The 18,061-nt window shown below is 39.1% G+C and overlaps 2 protein-coding genes across 3 annotated transcripts in view; both read right to left on the reverse strand.

Moving 5' to 3' along the window:
* Positions 1-18,061, reverse strand: part of LOC115256094 (corticotropin-releasing factor-binding protein) — a 159,918-nt gene that overhangs the window by 129,560 nt on the left and 12,297 nt on the right. For both annotated transcript variants that reach the window (XM_029854353.2, XM_029854352.2), the window contains exon 2: positions 12,030-12,528. In XM_029854353.2, coding sequence (XP_029710213.1) covers positions 12,030-12,086 — 57 coding nt within the window. In that variant the 5' untranslated portion in view covers positions 12,087-12,528. The remainder of the gene's footprint in view (positions 1-12,029; positions 12,529-18,061) is intronic.
* The window catches only part of LOC134285124 (uncharacterized), a 225,755-nt gene continuing 224,718 nt past the window's right edge, over positions 17,025-18,061 (reverse strand). Inside the window, exon 2 of the mRNA XM_062845211.1 lies at positions 17,025-17,105. The gene's annotated coding sequence lies outside the window, so the exon portion shown is untranslated. The remainder of the gene's footprint in view (positions 17,106-18,061) is intronic.

Here is an 18,061-nt window from a genome sequence, read left to right on the forward strand (position 1 = left end):
AAGCACTGGAACAATTACTGGAGGAACCTCTAAAGATATCCCAGGACAAATCCCCGAAAAATGTCTAGTGGAATCCCTAGATGAATTCTTGATTGAATTTCTGGAAGAAGCCAAGATGGAATCACTGAATTAAGCTATGGAAAAACAATCTTGGAGGAATGGACTACCCGCTTTGCGCGCAGCCAGAGTTGACCAGCAGGAGTAAATCAATTTAATTTTGTATGGCGAAATGCATCTAAACTTGAATTACTTGAAATACAAAGCTTTTACCGAAAAAATATTTGGTAGGCTCAATAGTGGTCACCATTGTGTACAACCACTACCAAATATTTTTTCGAATAATATATTCCACTTTGAAGAATTTGCCTTTAGATGGTATTCGTTATACAATATTTTTGCGATTTACTTTTAGCGATTTTTCGCGCAAAGAAGCTAGCGCCACATTGGTCGATGCGGAGAGTAGGGAAACAGCCGATGTAGTTAATTCATTGTTCGTACTCATATAGTTTACAAAACTGTGAACAAATCAGAAACAGTCATTTTGATTACTCAAAACTACAATACTGATTTGCATATTCACATATCGGGCGCCCATCCCGCTTAAAATTCATCTCAAGTCAGGCCCCCCCTGGGCCCCCTCCAGGAAAAAATCCTAGTTACGCCAATGTATGTATGATTGTATGTTTATATGTTTGTATATTTGTCTATTTGTATGTTTATATGTATGTACGTATGTATATATGTATGCCGGAACATAAACATAACTCTGGAATGCGTAAAGAAATTTCAATCAAATTTGGCAAACACATTCCTTAGGATGTGGAGGTGGTAGTGTGGGTATTGGAATTCAAGATGGCGGCTTAGGTTCCAAGATGGCGGTCAAAGCTCCAGAATATATGCTTTTTAACGGCAATGTTACTTCGGATACTATACAATATGGGAATCTACCGATCGGGCCTCATGAGTAGAACTCCAAAACGAATATTCGACGCCATTTTGAAATCCAAGATGGTGAACCATATCCTAGATGGCGGTCACGTAATGAGAGTTTGAGCTACGATACCATGCAATATATCTATCCATCGATCGGGATTCATGAGTAGAACTCAAAAATGCATATCCGACGCCATTTTGAAATCCAAGACGGCGGACCATATCCAAGATGGCGGCCATAGAATGGTAGTTTGTTCTATGATACCATGCAATATGAGTATCTATCGGTCGGGCTTTATGCACGCAACCGGAGATTGGCAGATTCTAATACAATGCGGTTTGAAACATATACAAATATTGTATTAAGGCTTTGCAAATACAAAAATTGGTAGGTGGCAGTATACCAAAAATTGTATTGGCTTCCTAGAATCTGGAAAGGAAAATGTTGCATGTGTGCGTGTGCCCTGTCGCATTGGTTTCTCTTTATTTGTTCTATTTTTTGACTGGTCATGGCAGCAGCGGCGGCATCAATTACCAAAACATGTTTAATAAGAAATACGGACGGCGGCGGGAATCGAACCGAGACACTATAATGGTGATTCACAGTACCCTGCACTCAGCGAAGTAAACTACCGAAATTCATCAAAATACCTTAGAAATTTAGCCATAACTATAAAGTATGGATGCCATAAGAATACCTTATGAATATTGAACTTGCTTATTATGACCTAATTACATAAGATAAACTTATGAAAAGAGCAGAAAAATCACAAAATGATGCAGACTGGAATCGATCCATAAACGTCGAGATCACTGAGCTCGTGCCCATCAACTCACGCGGCTATCGACGCTTGAGAATATCGTGTTGCTAAATGTGTATAAAAGCCAAACTGTGAGTCGATTCTGCGTCATAGACCGACCTTATGAAAATCGTTCTAGCCGTTATGAATTGTTTAAAGGCCATTTCATAAGTTAGACCTTATGATAATCTTAGGTTTATTTGCCTGAGTGTGCGCTCTAACCAGTACGGCTACAACTGCACATGGATCGACGAGAGGCTGAAAGCCACGTATATGGCAACCCTAATCCCACCTAATGCATCTGACAGGAGCCAACATCTATCGTGTATCCACAATGGAATCCTTTGTGGATACACAAATGTTTACATGCAAAATGTTGGATTCTTAAATATGGCGGCCTCGCACCCTGGTGCTGAAAGCCATCATAAACAACACAAACGTGGCTTGGTGATGGAAGTGATACAGCCGCCACACTGCACAATGGGCCCAGAGCCGTATTTACGAAGACAAAACTGTTTAAGTTTTTAGACACACATTGTGTTTTAGAAAGTTTCTTTTTAATTGTTGATTCTTTCCCCCATTATTGTTATGTCAAACATCTGGTTAAACTGATTCAAAAATCTGCTTTCAAATAATTTTATTAACGATTCCATGATCGTTTAATTGGAAATTCCCAGAGATCAAGCAAATTTTAAATTTCATGTATCTTAGGACTCTCACCACTTAGAAAGATGGTGTCTTCGGCAATGTTATTCAGTTAGTCAAGAGCTTACAGTTAATGGTCCACTTGTTTCGAAATTTCATCACTAAGTGGCACTAGGTACACATTTGCAAAATCATTTAAATGATTGATTTTTTTTCGTGGAGTAATCAACAAGCTGTAAATTTTGTTTTCTTTGAACGTGTCTAAGTCAAGTCAAAGGTTTTTCAAAGAGCTCTGTATTAGTCATAATTGTGTGACATGTCATTTCATTCGGTTCACTTAATCCAGAGATATAGCCGCGTCGCATATGCTGCCCAACCTGTTCAATGTATTCAAGAGTTATACACGAGAGAACACGCTAAAAACACGCGATTTTAAGTGGCAACGAATTTCAATTTGAAAGAAAATTCAAATACTGAGAAATTTAAGGTTTTTTTATTCCTAAAGTGTGTGACAATGAGTTCCCCATGAACCCGGAATGGTTCAAATTTTATTAGAAACATACCTACTTATCTCAATTTCTTAAGACACAAGGTTTACAGAAGGAAATTTATTTGGCCTTTTAACCATATTTTGACTGTTTTCAGAAAACGAATACAATATTGTAAATTAAAAAAGCTTGGAATGTCTTCGACACTTTTGGCACAAAAAAGTTTATCCCGCAACGAAAGCGATAAAATGTATTTAAAAAAAACTATCCCAATTTAACTTTTTCTTGTGGAAAAATTTACTGGTGGGTTGCTAAATTTTACTAAAATCCAAAGTGGGTCGCAAGCTCGAAAAGTTTGAGAACCCCTGGTATAAACATTTCATCAGTGTTACGTCTGTTTGTCGCTGGCATGACAGATATCACAGACAGCAAGACGTAGCACTTGCAAAATTACCACACCGTATATCTTAGCACCATGATCACTTAAATATTCGGTGTATTTGGCAAAGTTCTTAGGTCAGCCAAGGTCTTACTTTTGATAGGCCGTTTGATTCAAAATTCCACCACTAGGGTGCGCTGACGATAAATCAATTTTTTTATTCCATATATCTCAGGACTCTGATCATTTAGAAAGTTGGTTTCATCGGCAATGTTGTTTGGTTTATTAAGGCCTTTCAGTTGATTAGCTGATTGGTTCAAGATTCTGCCAGTAGACGGCGCTAGTTGCAAATTAGTAGAAGCATGCAACTTTTACTTATTATCTCGAAAATATTCAGCAAGCTGTAAGTTTTTATGAAGTGTAGGGAAAATTCTCATATTTTATCCTGCTAGTTGCACAACTAATTAGCTATGTTTAATACAAATTTGAGCTCGATTGGATAGTTTTACATGAAATTAGAGCGAATCTAGTAAAATGTTTCATATTTGAGTGTTCTTCGTTATACTGATATATCTCATGATTAAGTGAACCGAATGAAATGAAATTTTGCACATTTATGACTAATATATAGCTCGTAGAAAAACCATTGACTTGACTTAAATACGTTCAAAGAAAACAAAATAACAGCTTTTTGATTACTTTAGGAAAAAAAAATCGTTCATTTGCATAATTTTGGAAATGTGTAACTAGCGCTTCCTAGTTCGAAATTTCGAAACAAGCGGACTATTAATTGTAAGTCCTTGACCTACCAAACAACATTGTCGAAGACACCAACTTTGTAAGTGACCAGAGTTCTGAAATATACGAAATTTAAAATTTGCTTGATCTCTAGCGCCGCCTAGTGGTATATACAAAAGCATGCCAAGTTTGATAAATTGCCTAAAACATTTTTAGCAAGTTGTTACCTTTCATAAAGTACACCAAAACTATTCAAATTTTAATTACTTGTTCCTCAACGAGTTAGACATAATTGGTACAAATTTGGTCTTGGTTGATTAACTCCACACGAAATTAGAACCCTTCTAGTAGAATACCTATTATTTTACTTGAGTTTGTCAAATTACTGTACCTTAGGATTAAGCGAACCGAATTAAATTTAATTTTGAAAGTTTATGATTAATGTATTGGTCTTCATGTACAGTTGGACTCGACTAAAGTATGTCCAAAAGGAAAATAAGTTGCAACTTATTGAATACTTTTCAAAAAAATTCTAATCATTTGAATGTTTTTTTTTTTTTTGCAAATTTGCTACAACTTTGTAGAACATTTTGAAATTGTATAGAGAATAATTAATCAGCAGATTTTTAGATAAGCCACATTCGAGTGACCGTACTTATTTCACAATACTGCAAAAAAAGGACATTACTTGGCAGAAACATTTTTGTCTTCGTAAATACGACTCTAAACCCATTGTGCACTGAAAAGCCCGCATCCGGCAGTGTGCTGTTTACTAGTGGAAAATTCCTAGTAGACAATAGGACGCGAAGCTCAGCAGCGAAGCGAAAGTTATTTTTAGAAACAACCCGGTTCAACTTCTCGGGTTTGAATAGCGGTGTTTGTGTGTAGTGGTATGGAAGCTGTGAAACCGTGTAGCGCATCTTAATACAACGAATAGATTATGATTTAAGGGCCCATATAGCCGAGGCGGTAAACGCACGGGTATTCAGCATGACCATGCTGAGGGTGATGGGTTCGATTCCCGGTCGGTCCAGGATCTTTTCGTAAAGGAAATTTCCTTGACTTCCTTGGGCATAGAGTATCTTCGTGCCTGCCACACGATATACACATGCAAAATGGTCATTGGCAGAGGAAGCTCTCAGTTAATAACTGTGGAAGTGCTCATAGAACTGCTGAGAAGCAGGCTTTGTCGCAGTGAGGACGTTACGCCAAGAAGAAGAAGAAGATTATGATTTAACACATTTTCTGTACGTTTTTAATACATTAATTGGTAGAAAAGGCAAATCTCAATTTTTGGTAGCCTTTCTTGTTTTGCGTGTGAGAAAAAGGGTAAAGAGTCATTGAAGATGGTAGGGTAGGGGGTAGGATAAAAGGTGGAACAGACGGTCGGGTAGAGGGTTTGGGTGAAGGATAGAGTAGAGGAAGTGGAGTAGAAGGTTAGGGTAGACGGCAGGAAGAGGGTAGGCTAGAGAGTAGGGTTGTGGGTAGGACAAAGTTTAGGGTAGAGAGTAGGGTAGAGAGTAGGGTAGACGGTACGATTAAGTACAATATAGATTAGAGGGTACGGTAAAGGATAGAGCAGTTGTTATGGAAGAGGATTGGGTAGGACAGATGGTAGGGTTGAAGGTTATGATAGAGCGTAGGGTGAAGGTTATCATAGAGAGTAGGGTGAAGAATTAACATTAGATGAGCTGAGTTTTTTTTTAATTCATGGAGTAGTACAAACATAAGTGGAGAAGCCGTGTAGAGTACATCTGTTTAAAAATTTTACATCAAAACATGGTATGATGATGAACCTGAGCGTGTTAGTGGAATACCTGTAAGTACGAGACACTGAATACGACCTTATAGTTGAAGTTGAAATACGTATCTGTCAAAGGATACAGATTAAAAAGAACAGTACTTAACAAGATTTTCTTTTTAAAACATGCAAAATTTCTGAAAAGTTTACGTATTGTGCGTACGCAAAAAGAGTTTGTGAGGTACTGAAGGAAAAACTCAATTACTTTATTAAAAATCATTATCTGTGTAAAATCTAACTTCTACAGTTTTTTAACGTTTGGTTTTGCTACACATAGTGAGCACTATTTATTTGATTTGTAAAAAAAATAACTTTGAGAAATGTTGAACACAGCAGTCAAAACTACATGAAATTACAAGCACCATGAGTTGCATACTTTTAGGCGTTAATCGGGTTATATTTCTGCCTCAATTTATAAGTCATTTTTCTTTTCTTTTTGAATGGTTTATAATCTCTCTCACTTGTCTAGAGCTGTATTGTACCTATACGGATCAGAATATAACGATAGCGTAGAAGTCGTGCTGAAATAGAACATGAGAAAATTATCAGATATTGAGGGCCAACAATGAAGATTTTTTTGGAACAACACCATAGACTTCCATTTTTTTCATCAAATCATGCTTATTTATTTGGAACTTGACCTTTGATAATAAATTTATTTAAAGATTCAAATTGTGAGACACCTTGAGCGTTAACGGGTTTCACAAATTCTCACTCAAAATGCCCACGATCGTGTTTTTTTGTGATTTCAACCACTGTGTGCTTAGGGCCGGATCAAAGGGAGGGGAGTGTCTTCAAAGGCAGGGTCCCGGGACCCCACATTTTGAGGGCCTCCACAAAAACCTTTTTCGGTCAGCTATGTTTTTCATATTGCACAAGTACTGTTCGAAAATAAAGAAAAACATTTTCGCTCATCTCCTCAGGGAAACTCCTGAGGAATTTCACAGGAAATCCTGGACGCATTTCCTAGGAACTCGTAGAGGAATTCTCGGAGAATATCAGCGTAGATTATATTCCGCGAGCATTTGCTTCAACAAAAATAGTCTAAGATTTACAGATATGGCAACGCATACTTCAAAATACATAGGGTCCTAAATTTGTATGCCAGTGGACACCCATATACCAACAAATAGAGATACTCGCAATATAATGAGGCGCAACAGAAACAATCGTGAAAAAATATGCAGATAGAGTGAAGAGAAAAAAGAGTAGAGCCTGTAGACCTTATTCCAGTATAGTTTGTAAAGCCTGGAATATCTCATGAATGTACCGTAAAATGGGGTGTTAAGTGACGGAAAAATTTTTCGTCCCCATCGATTCATGGGTTCTACTTCTTAAAACTCTCAGGAAAAGCAGTCCGATAATTGTCTTGCTGTCTGCTACGCATACAGATTACAAAACTTGACGATTTTTTGGCGAAATTGAAGATATTAAACGAAATGTGCGGAAAATATGAAAATGGGGTGTTTAGGAATTTAAGGGAATGTATGTAAAAGTTCTTAAATTTCAAAGAAAGATAAAAATTGATTAATTGTAAACAATGGCTGTAGTATTTCTTGAACATCGCCGAAAAAGATTATCATAGTCCTGAAGGTGCAGGGACAGTTTCATTGTCATCTACATTTGTGTATTAGGTTTTTTTTTTGAAGCCTCGAAATTGAAAAAAAACGCGTCAATTGTACCTGAGTGGCTTCAATTTTTAACAAACATATTATTCACAGTTACTATTTAGAGTAACCAAATTGAATAGTTCAGACTGACCAACTAAGACTGGAAACTAAGGATGTGTACATATTTACAGTTTTTTGTTCACATTTATATTGAAATGTTTTATATGCAAGCATCATTAGATGGCCCAGGGTGTAAACTGTGTATTCAATGCTGATATTTCTACTCTGGAGCATCGCTGATAGGTCGTATTTTAGTTTCTGAGATATTTTAGCAGCCATGAGTCTTCTTCATAAATACTTTCTTTTGCAAGAGTTAGTGGCAGTCTGGTTTACATAATACCGTCGTTCGGAGTAACATTGGTTCATCGATCCCACGGATTCGATATAAGTCAGAGCATCCGACGGTGGATGCAAACTATCTTAGAATTATGCATTCTAGTAATCTAGCACGCAATATGCTTTCCCGTCGTATTGTCAACGTACGGAATAGGGGTCCAATGTCACTCACTTTGGCCCAATGACGGGCGGGGGACGGTATATGGAACAAGTGGGCATATTCCACATTTTCATAAAGCTGTCACTTTTTAGCACCAATCATTCATAATATTTCAATAAGAAAACAGACAGACAATCTATTTTAAAGAACACGCCTTCGTTAAAACATAACAAAGCACCTAAAGAACACAAACTTCTGTAAAGAGGGGCCTACTGCGGCACTGAGTAATAAATATTTGACCATTTTTTTTAATTATAAGTATCAATCAAACACTTGTTTCTAAAGATCTATATTGTTTTAGTTGAATTTATCATCCATAGCTACTATTGGATGTCTATGTCCCAAAATGAAATCCGTAATACGTCATTCATAATAGTAACTGGTATACATTGAATCAATCGCCTCAAAACTTCATGATACAAATAAAAAAGTTATATGAAAAATTTCATCCCCCAACACCCCACCAGTTTATAAAACTATACTTTTTTTTACAAAAGTTGTCGGTTTTCGAAAATTAGCTTAGTTACATCAAATATTTTACACTATTTTCGTTTGAAATCAGTTGTAGAACACCTTAGGATTACTCACACATTTTTCCTAAAAATATTTCTGACCTCACCAATGAATGTTTCAATGAGCGAAATTGAGAAAAACTAATGTCGTTATATTTTTGATGTGGTGTCCAGTTGAAAACGTATTTTCGTGAATGGTAATACTTATAGTATGCCTTCATTTCCAACACACATTTGAAACGAATTTGGAATTAGTTAATCAATTTTTTATATGGTTTGGCGATTTTTCAAAGTAGTGTGTGAAGATGAATCCCGTAACACCTCATGAGTTCTTAACACCCCATTTTACGGTACCAAAAGCATTATGGTCTACTGCAGGAATTCATGCTGGCCTGCTTACTCTCACAGAAAATTTGACGTTTGAGCGGTGCCGGCACCGTCCGATCACCCTATTGAATTTCGATTTCAAAACTTTCACCAGGGTCCTAAAACACAGAATGACACCACTGATGGAATTAGTACTGTCAAAACATCAAAAATGCTCAAATGCACAGAATAATATCTTTCAGGCTACACTGAAAATTTTAGACAAAATTGCTTCCTTAAAACACCACCGACAATCATCTATGCTAGTGTCTTTTGACCTTGATCATGCGTTTGATAGAGTCAAGCACAGCTTCTTACTAGAGACTATGCAACACATGAACTTCAACGCACAAGCAGTAGAACTACTTCGAAGTATAATGGAAAACTCTTTCTCTAGAGTACTCATAAATGGCAAGTTAACTCGACCCTTTCGAATATGTAGGTCGGTGAGACAAGGAGACCCCTTAAGTATGCTCTTTTTCGTGTTATACATGCAGCCATTAATTGACAAGATTGTTGCTGCCGGTTGTGCCGGGGACGCACTCAACGTGTATGCGGATGACATTAGTATCTTTGTTCCTGATTATCAGACGCTTCAGCAGGTTGTGAGAATCAAACTCGATTAAAATATTAGGAATATACTTCACTGAAAAAGTGAAAGACACTATGGGGAAAACCTGGACAAATGTTATCAAAAACTTGAAATGGCGTCTTTGGATGGGGAGAGCGCGGTCGTTAAATCTGCTTCAAAAAATCACATTGATAAACACCTTTGTATCATCAAAACTATGGTACACAGCCTCTACACTTCCATTGCCGAAAAATTTGAAACCCAAATTCTTAAAGAATACCGAAACTTCCTTTGGATCGGTGGGAAAACCCACATTCGCTTGGAAACACTCTTTCTCCCGGGGATTCGAGGCGGTTTGAACCTACACTGTCCAGGATTGAAATCGGTGTCATTACTCGTGAATAGAACTCTTCTAAACTTGCATAACCTTCCTTTCTTGAGGAGTTTTTTGAATACGGACGATGTTCTCCGAATTCCTGCTGCCTTGCCCCAGGGCTAGGCCTTTGCGTTAGAAGTAGCTAGACTATATCAAAGGACTCTACTGCAACACAGCTCATCCAACATCTACAGCGAATTAATATCAGAAGAGAGCGATCCGCCGTTGCTGCATGCTAATCGTCGTTGGAACCTCGTCTTCAAAAATGTCCTGGATCGCCGGATATCGTCTGCTCATTGTTCTGTTTGGTATGCAGCTATTCATGGGAAGATAACAACGAACGAGTTACTTTTCAAGCAAAATCGGCGAATTTCTCCAAACTGCCACCATTTCCCGGGAATTGTGGACACAGTTGAGCATAAACTCTTCGAATGTCGAATATCCAACCCTATATGGATCTTCGTAAAAACACAAATATCCCATATCATGCCATCACTTCGTTGTAAAAGTCCTGTTTATTCCTTGTTTCCTGAACTACGAGGTGTACCATCCAGAGAAGCGCAAGAAGTAAGGATTATTTTTGCCAAATTCTTAAATTTCGTGTGCAATACCCCTGAGGCAAATATTAATGTAAATAATTTTAGGTTTGAATTATTATAATTATATTATAATATATAAAAAAATGTATTGGAGGTCATTTGTATTTTATGGAATTCCAACTACCACAATATCAAGTTGCTCGTAGCATTGCTAGGTCTAATGGATATCAACGTAACTAAATTTCTTGAACAGAGTGAACACACACGATGGTGGATATTGTAGATCGTAAAAAAAACAAATTCCAGAGTAGTTTAAATTAAATTTAAAATTTAAAACCTAGATCACCCAATTAATGTACCATGAACTTTCTAGGGGTACTTTGGAGCTTTTTGAGTACCGTGTGATCATTCATCGTGTATAAAATTTGTTTGAGAATGTTGGATTTAAGTCACAAACTTCGGAGTACTTTGGAGGCCTTAGAATCTCTGGCATCAAAACTTCACTGCATGTTAAGGACTAGTAAAAACTATTGATGATTAGCAAAACGACGAAATTTGAACAAAAACATGTAGAATTTAAAAAAAATACAAAAAAGCCACGTATTTTTGGCAAAAGGGGGTAGGGTGCAAAGGGGGGAGGTACCTTGACTATAAAAAAAAATTCAAATGTAAAATGTTTTCAAACCAAGAAGGTATTGCATTTCTACCAAAAGTAGATCGTCTCGTGTGTTTACGGGTTAACCGGCTGAACTTAATGAAACCACCACGGAGTACATTGAAGGTAAATATCATCAACGTGCGCACAGTTCTGAAATACATTTATAGTATCGAGTGAAGCCAACGAACCATGAAACATCATTAGGTACGAATTCAAAACACCGATTCGAAGCACTCTCTGCAGCGTTTGCCAGATCAAATTATGCTAATGGAGTTGTCACCGCGCTGCGGAGAGCCTTAGCTTTTTAAAGCTGTAATCTGAGTAGATAATGTTCGCTCGCGCTGAACCAAGGTGGGGAAATTAGCTGTACTTCAACGACTTGGGTGCTATGTTTTGGCCGTGAATGGATGGGGGTAAGAAACATGTTCTAGAGATGAAAATTAACCTTCCGCGTGGGTTCCGCTCAGTCGACGATGACTGATTAGTAGCTAGTCGGGGGGCGACAAAGCACGTCTCAGCCGGAGTTGAAAGGATTAGAATTATTAGCTGTGTTGTTTTAATTACGGAGTTGATCTGTTGCGTGATTAACGACGACGATGACGATGACGACGCTTGCAAAAGATAATGATTTCCGGAATCAGGGATGGCAATCCTTTCTCATGCGTTTGGTATTCTTGGTGCGTACAAAATATGAATTCAAATGGCGTGATTTATAGCAGTAATCTGTTTTTGGATGCTCATTTGAGAAAACTAATTAATCTTTGTTGTAATATTTTTGGAAACAAATTGATGGGTGTTATTTGTGCCATATTTGGATATCCATGAGAGCAAAATGTTTCTTACATTGGAGCTCATCAAAGGCATGTGAATTTCTATGGAACTTTATCGAGATTAAAAGCCAAATTCTTGCATTCTATTTCAAGGAGACACATTTAGGACTATTTATGTGAAATCAAATTAGTTTATAAATAGGTTTTCCTAAATATTTGGTCCATTTCTAGCATAAATTTATTTGAATCACTGCTGAAGAACCCACGAATCACCTATGAGTACTTACCTTTGCCTGAAAGCTCAGCACCAGCACATGAAAGCACAGTATCAGCACACCTTTCATTGCAGCGTTTAGCCGTACCTCGGGTGGTGTTAAACCAAAAACCAAACCCTGCCGTGTATGTGATTCCCCGCAAGATCACTCCCTACGTATATTTCCCGTTTCAACCGACCGGACAAGGAAATGAACAATTCAATTCCGCAACGAAAATGTGAGGCTTTCCGTGCACAGCACACACACACTCTCTGGTCACTAATCCTATCTTTTCTGTGTCTGTCTCTTGGTGGGTTGGGGTTTTGTTGGCCTCGGAACGAACGTTTTTGCCTGTCGTTATCTGTGCCACGGCACCACTCTTCGAAGTGCTTCAACTGTTGTAGTTGTTGATCTAGGAACTCGACCGCCAGGCATTTGTTGTCATCGTCATCATCAGCATCTGTGGGAGCAGCAGCATAGCGCTGGGGTTACTATGCATTGCGCTTCTAGGAGGTACGCAAAGTAATTTGGCCTATCATGAGAGAGAAAAAAAATACGGATGTTGAAGTGTGTACACACTCATAAGTTGTCAAAACGGAAGTTTATCAGGTCGGGCGGGTGGAATAGCTCTCTAGTCATATGAGTTTTTTTCGTGGTATCTTCTCGCATGTGTTGGTATCGTTAGATTCAATACTAGAACGTGTTATTTACTATCTACAAATTATTCAAATAATACGTCTAGTATGACGTGGAGTTATAGAGTCTTAAAGACAACAAGAACATATTTGATCGATCACGATCGATCAATTCTGACTATACATGTCAATGGTTGCTCCTCCGTGATTGATCTGAACTGGTACCAGTTGCACTCTGATCCAACTGAATAAGGGGCTGGGACATTCCACTTATTCTCAAAGTGCAATTTTAGCAGCTCATGCATATTTGATCAATAACGGCGCCGGCCAAGTCCTTATAGTCAGCTGGGAAGGGAAAGGAATGTTAGAGTGTACTGGTTGTTGCTACTAGAGACCGAGAGCACTCTGCGTCCCACAACCCGCACGGACTGGGGTATTTGTTAGACGAAAAGGATGGGAGATCTGGGAGTCACCGTTGGGTCGGTGATGCGATCCATGGATAGGGTTATTTATAGTGTTCGTGATAGATTGTGTGGTGAATAAGGTGAATAAGGTCAAGCGGCACAGCACGCTTTGGTTGCATAACTTATAGGCGTTATATATACACTGTGCTGTGAGTGGAAGTTGGAAGGGAGGGAAACGACTTTTTTCAATTCGTTTCTGGTTCTAGCGATGGCTATGAACATATGAATATACATGAGTTGTATATGTAGAGAAGAGAGAGTGAGAGAAAGTGGATAGAAAGATACAAAGTAGGATGAAAAGGACGGGCCAGGGATTGAACCCATGACCTTCTGCATACGAATCAGAAGCGGTAGCCACTAGACCACCAAGCCCGTAAGAGTCTTAAAGACAACAAGAACATATTTGAGTAGAAAAACAGCCGTGTAGGGGAAAAGCGGGTAACACCGTCAGGGGGGGTAAGCCCGTCAGCCCAATGATTTTACCAGAAAACAGTTATTTAGTAGCTTTTTGGCCACACGCCTTATTTGTTTTTACCAATTTTACTCTTTCGAGACAAATGATACCAAAATTGACCTGTCAAACTCGAAGAAAATAAACAAAACAAACGCACGCGTCATAGTACCAACGGCGGATGTAATATTTCGTCGGTAGAATTTAGCTTCTGGAATACAAAAGAAGTGCAAAAATTAACTTTCATCAATTATGTATTCTCTTCTGTGCTATTCTTTAGTGCCAAGATTCATTGAATGGTCAGTTTCAATAATTATTTAGAAATTACGGTGTAATTTAAGAAAAGTGGCCTTTTCGGGTAAGCCCGTCACTCATCGGCGGGGGAAACACCGTCATGCTCTTCGGATCACCAGATGTTTGTTGAACTGGCTAGGCGTTTCTATTAGATACCACGCAACTACAAACTGATGACCAACTAGGGAAATTTCTATAGGGGTCGCCCATAAATGACTTAGCATTTTATGGGGGGGGGGGGGGGAGGGGGAGGGGTGAGTTGGATTCTCGAATTATGCTACTAGCTATGTATTACGTGTTGGAAAATAGACTACGAGGGGTAGAAGGGGGTATCAAAAATCGTAAAAAAATGCTACGTCATTTATGGACGACCCCATATGGGTTTCTTCTGGGATTCCTGCGGGGTTTTTTTTTCTAAGGCTTCTTTCAGTATTTCCTACGGTTTATCCAACTAAATCTACTAGGAGTTCCTGATTGGACTCTTCTTGTTCCTTCTGGACCTTCAAAGGGCATAATTTGTGGATTGTTTTTTCAGCGATCGCAAATTCACTAGCGCCGCCTAGTGGCAGAATTCCGAAACACGTGTCCCGTTTTATGTAAGTCTATGTCATACTGATCAGCTTTGCCGAAGACACCAAATCATGGGATTCTGAGATATGAGGTTTGGAAAATTTACATGCTCACTAGCGCCGCCCAGTGCAGTGGAGGAATTTTGAACTTTGTAACTCATCATCTGCAAGTTATTAACGTATCCAATATTTTTTCCGAAGACACTATTTCTAATTATCAGGGTCTTGAGCTGTCGCATATCGTAAGGTTTGCTTGACAGCCGGATATGGTTCCTGTAGTGCAATTTATAATCAAACTGTTGGTGCCGCCTCTGGCGGCCAAGTTACCAACTAAACATATGAACCAAAGTTCTTAATGGTAGATCTTTTCAAACCCTAAAACTTTGCCGAAGAAAGTATTGCGCTATCTCATAACACACCCGGGATAATTGGTCACACCCCCAAAAAGCCCAAATCCCATGAGCTTAGTCTCCTATTAAAAGCGGATTCCAATTGCGGTGATTTAACAAGAGTATCGACTGTAGAATGATTGGTAAACCATCACTGCACTTCAAAAATGTATTGAAAATATTTTAAAATTGAAATCTTCAAAAGTATCAATATAAAAATATATGTGACGGACTTACCCCATAGGGGTGACGGTCTTACCCGCACTGAATTAAAAACATCAATATTAAATTTGGTTGTGTTATGTGCATTGTTCGCCAAAATTATCATAATTTGACAATTCCAATGCACAAGTCTTATAAAAAACTAATGAATCAAATATTCTGCGTACTGAAAATATCAATTTTCGTCTTAAATTTATTTTGAAAAATCCAAATGCTTATGGTGACGGGGTTACCCCTTCCTCCCCTATGTGAATGTCCCACCTGGCGTGATGGCTTGAACCAGTGGCGCGGCGATAAGTGGGTAGGACACAGACGTGCCAACTTGGTCAAATTATTGGGGGGGTAAAGCCTATTTTTTTTCTAATTTTATTTATGGGAAAAATAAAAAAAATCCTAAAATATTGGGGGGGCAAACCTATGCTAAGAGCAAAGATTTCGGCCTGAAAAACGGTGCAGTGTCTACCAGTTGAATAAGACTGATGCAGCCTTAGCTCACGAGAATAAACAACAGCACCTGCTCGACCAGTATTATCATGAATTTGATGTGAACTAAATAAATGAAATGAAAATGACCTGCTCGACCTTCGAGAAGGGAGCCGTCAGTGTAACATACGATGCCGTCTGAAATACTTCTCTCCATATAACCAGATGTCCACTCTTCCCGGGAAGGGGATTTCGTGGAAAATGTCCTATACGGAAAATTACAAGCAATTATAAGATCACTTGGAGCAAGGTCATCTTTGTCCCAAATCACCAAAAGTGGAAACAACGAGGTGTGTGTTAAACTGCGGTTCACAGGAAATTCCTCTAGTAAACCGAGTACCAATAGGCGGTAAGTGCAAGAAAGTTCTTCTTGTTTGAGATGAATGTGTAGTGGGGAAACGTCAACGAGAACTTCGAGTGCTGCCGTTTGAGTTGAAGAGAACGCTCCAGACATCTCCAATAAGCGCATCCTTTGGAGATGGCCTAATTTTGATTGGACCGTTCTCACTTCACCCTTTTGCCACCACACAAGACATCTATGCCAATATTGGACGAAAAATAGGTGTGTGAATCCATTTGATATACTTGGGTTTTAGCCCCCAAGTTGTACCAAAGGTTCGCTGGCATTGCCCGACACCAAGCCTCAACTAACTGAAGAGCGTTTTGCATCTGGTCGAAAAGGATGCTGATGCACATACCGACTAACAATGTTAGGTAGTCGTCGGCAAAACCATAAGTAGGAAAACCACTATTATTGAGTTGCCTCAATAGCGTATCTGCTACGAGATTCCACAAAAGTGGTGATAAAACTCCCCCTTGGGGGCATCCACAAACACTCAATTTCCTAATCGGCGCTTGACGCAATTAGAAATCATTGGAGATATACCATGACCCCGTGCGGCTTCCAATATGACATCGAAAGGCACGTTGTCAAAGGCACCCTCGATATCTAAGAAAACACCCAAGCAGGACTGCTTTTGAGCGAATGTCTTCTCGATATCGTTAACAACTTTGTGTAAAAGAGTCCCTGTGGACTTTCCAGATTGGTAGGCATGTTGGTTCACATGAAGAGGCACATTGGCCAGATGAACATCACGGATGTGATGATCGACAATGCGTTCTAAGCATTTAAGAAGAAAAGAGCTCAAACTGATAGGTATGAAACTCTTTGTTTCTTCATACGACGCACGACCCACATTCGGAATAGACTTTAAAGTAATATCCCGCCAGGATTTGGGAATATACCCTGTAGCAAAACTGCAAGCAAGTAGTTGTTTCAAAACATGTTTAAAATGATCAAATCTCTTCTGAAGCAAAGTAGGATAAATCCCATCTGCCCCAGGAGATTATAAAGGAGCAAAGCTATTTAGTGCCCATTCAATCAATTCTAAAGTTATGATACTCCGAGCCGAAGCTAAAGAATCATAACTACAAGAAAAGACATCAGGTTCATCCGAAGATGTAATATCCAAACATCCAGGGAAGTGTGTGCTTAATAAGCATTCAAGAACTTTCTCATCAGAGAAAGTCAGATCGCCATTTGGCAAACGAAGTTCGTTCACTCGGAAATCCTTAGATTTCGCAGGGATTTTGTTTAACCGACTGGCTTCACTCAAACTGGAAACATTTGTTTTGTACATAGGTTTTTCCAGCCGGATCGTTCAGCAGATTGGAGAGCTTTCCTGCCTTGCGAGCCGACCTGAAAGCCTCCGAACCAGCCGAACATCGTCTGTTTCAATTCTTTCTACATTGTTTCCTGAGTTTCGCCAGATCAGAGTTCCACCAAGGGGTTCCACTTGTGATCTTCACAGACCGTAGAGGACATGCTTCTTTAAAAGCTTCCATGATGAAGGTCGTTGTAGTACCAACGGCATCATCTAAATCACTTGGAGTTGTGAGATATAAGATGTACTGAATAAAGCTGTGATAAAGAGAATGATCACAGCAGGCGATATAGCGCATTTGAATGTGATGCAACTGTCAAGCAGACAATGTTAGCATCCCTGCTTGCGTAGCAACAACTCCAGGCGTCACCCAACCGCGTTCACTCTTGCCACTTGCGAACCAACGCCAGCCTGGGTAAGTTGTGTGTGCTGCACGTGAGGGGTATTCCTTCCCAGAGAAATCCTAAACTCCACATTGGCGAATTCCTGCCAGTTTTTCGTTCATTTGCGAAAAAAAAATCGAACCAATTTATTATTTTGCTGGGAGGAATCACTCTTCAATTTGCATGCAAAAGAGAGAAAATTACGACAACAACAAAAGTGAAAAATGTGGTGTGATATTCATCGTGAGCTCCGGATGGTGCATGCTTCCGGATGCGCTTGGACAATTATTGAGGAAGAAATAAAACACGAGAAAAATAAACCAGCATCAGTAACTGGTAAGGAAAAGCTATAGTGATTCTGTTATTTTGTGCTTACAGCGTGTTGTTTGCCGTGGGGGAAAACCTCCGGCAATGTCCGCTGCCGAAAAGCAAGGTAAGAAAGATCCTGTTGTTTTGCATCGTGCAAATGTCGGATCGAATGCTTACAGCGTGTTGTTTGCCGTGGGGGGAA

This window comes from Aedes albopictus, chromosome 1, assembly GCF_035046485.1.
Source record: "Aedes albopictus strain Foshan chromosome 1, AalbF5, whole genome shotgun sequence".
NCBI lineage: Eukaryota > Metazoa > Arthropoda > Insecta > Diptera > Culicidae > Aedes > Aedes albopictus.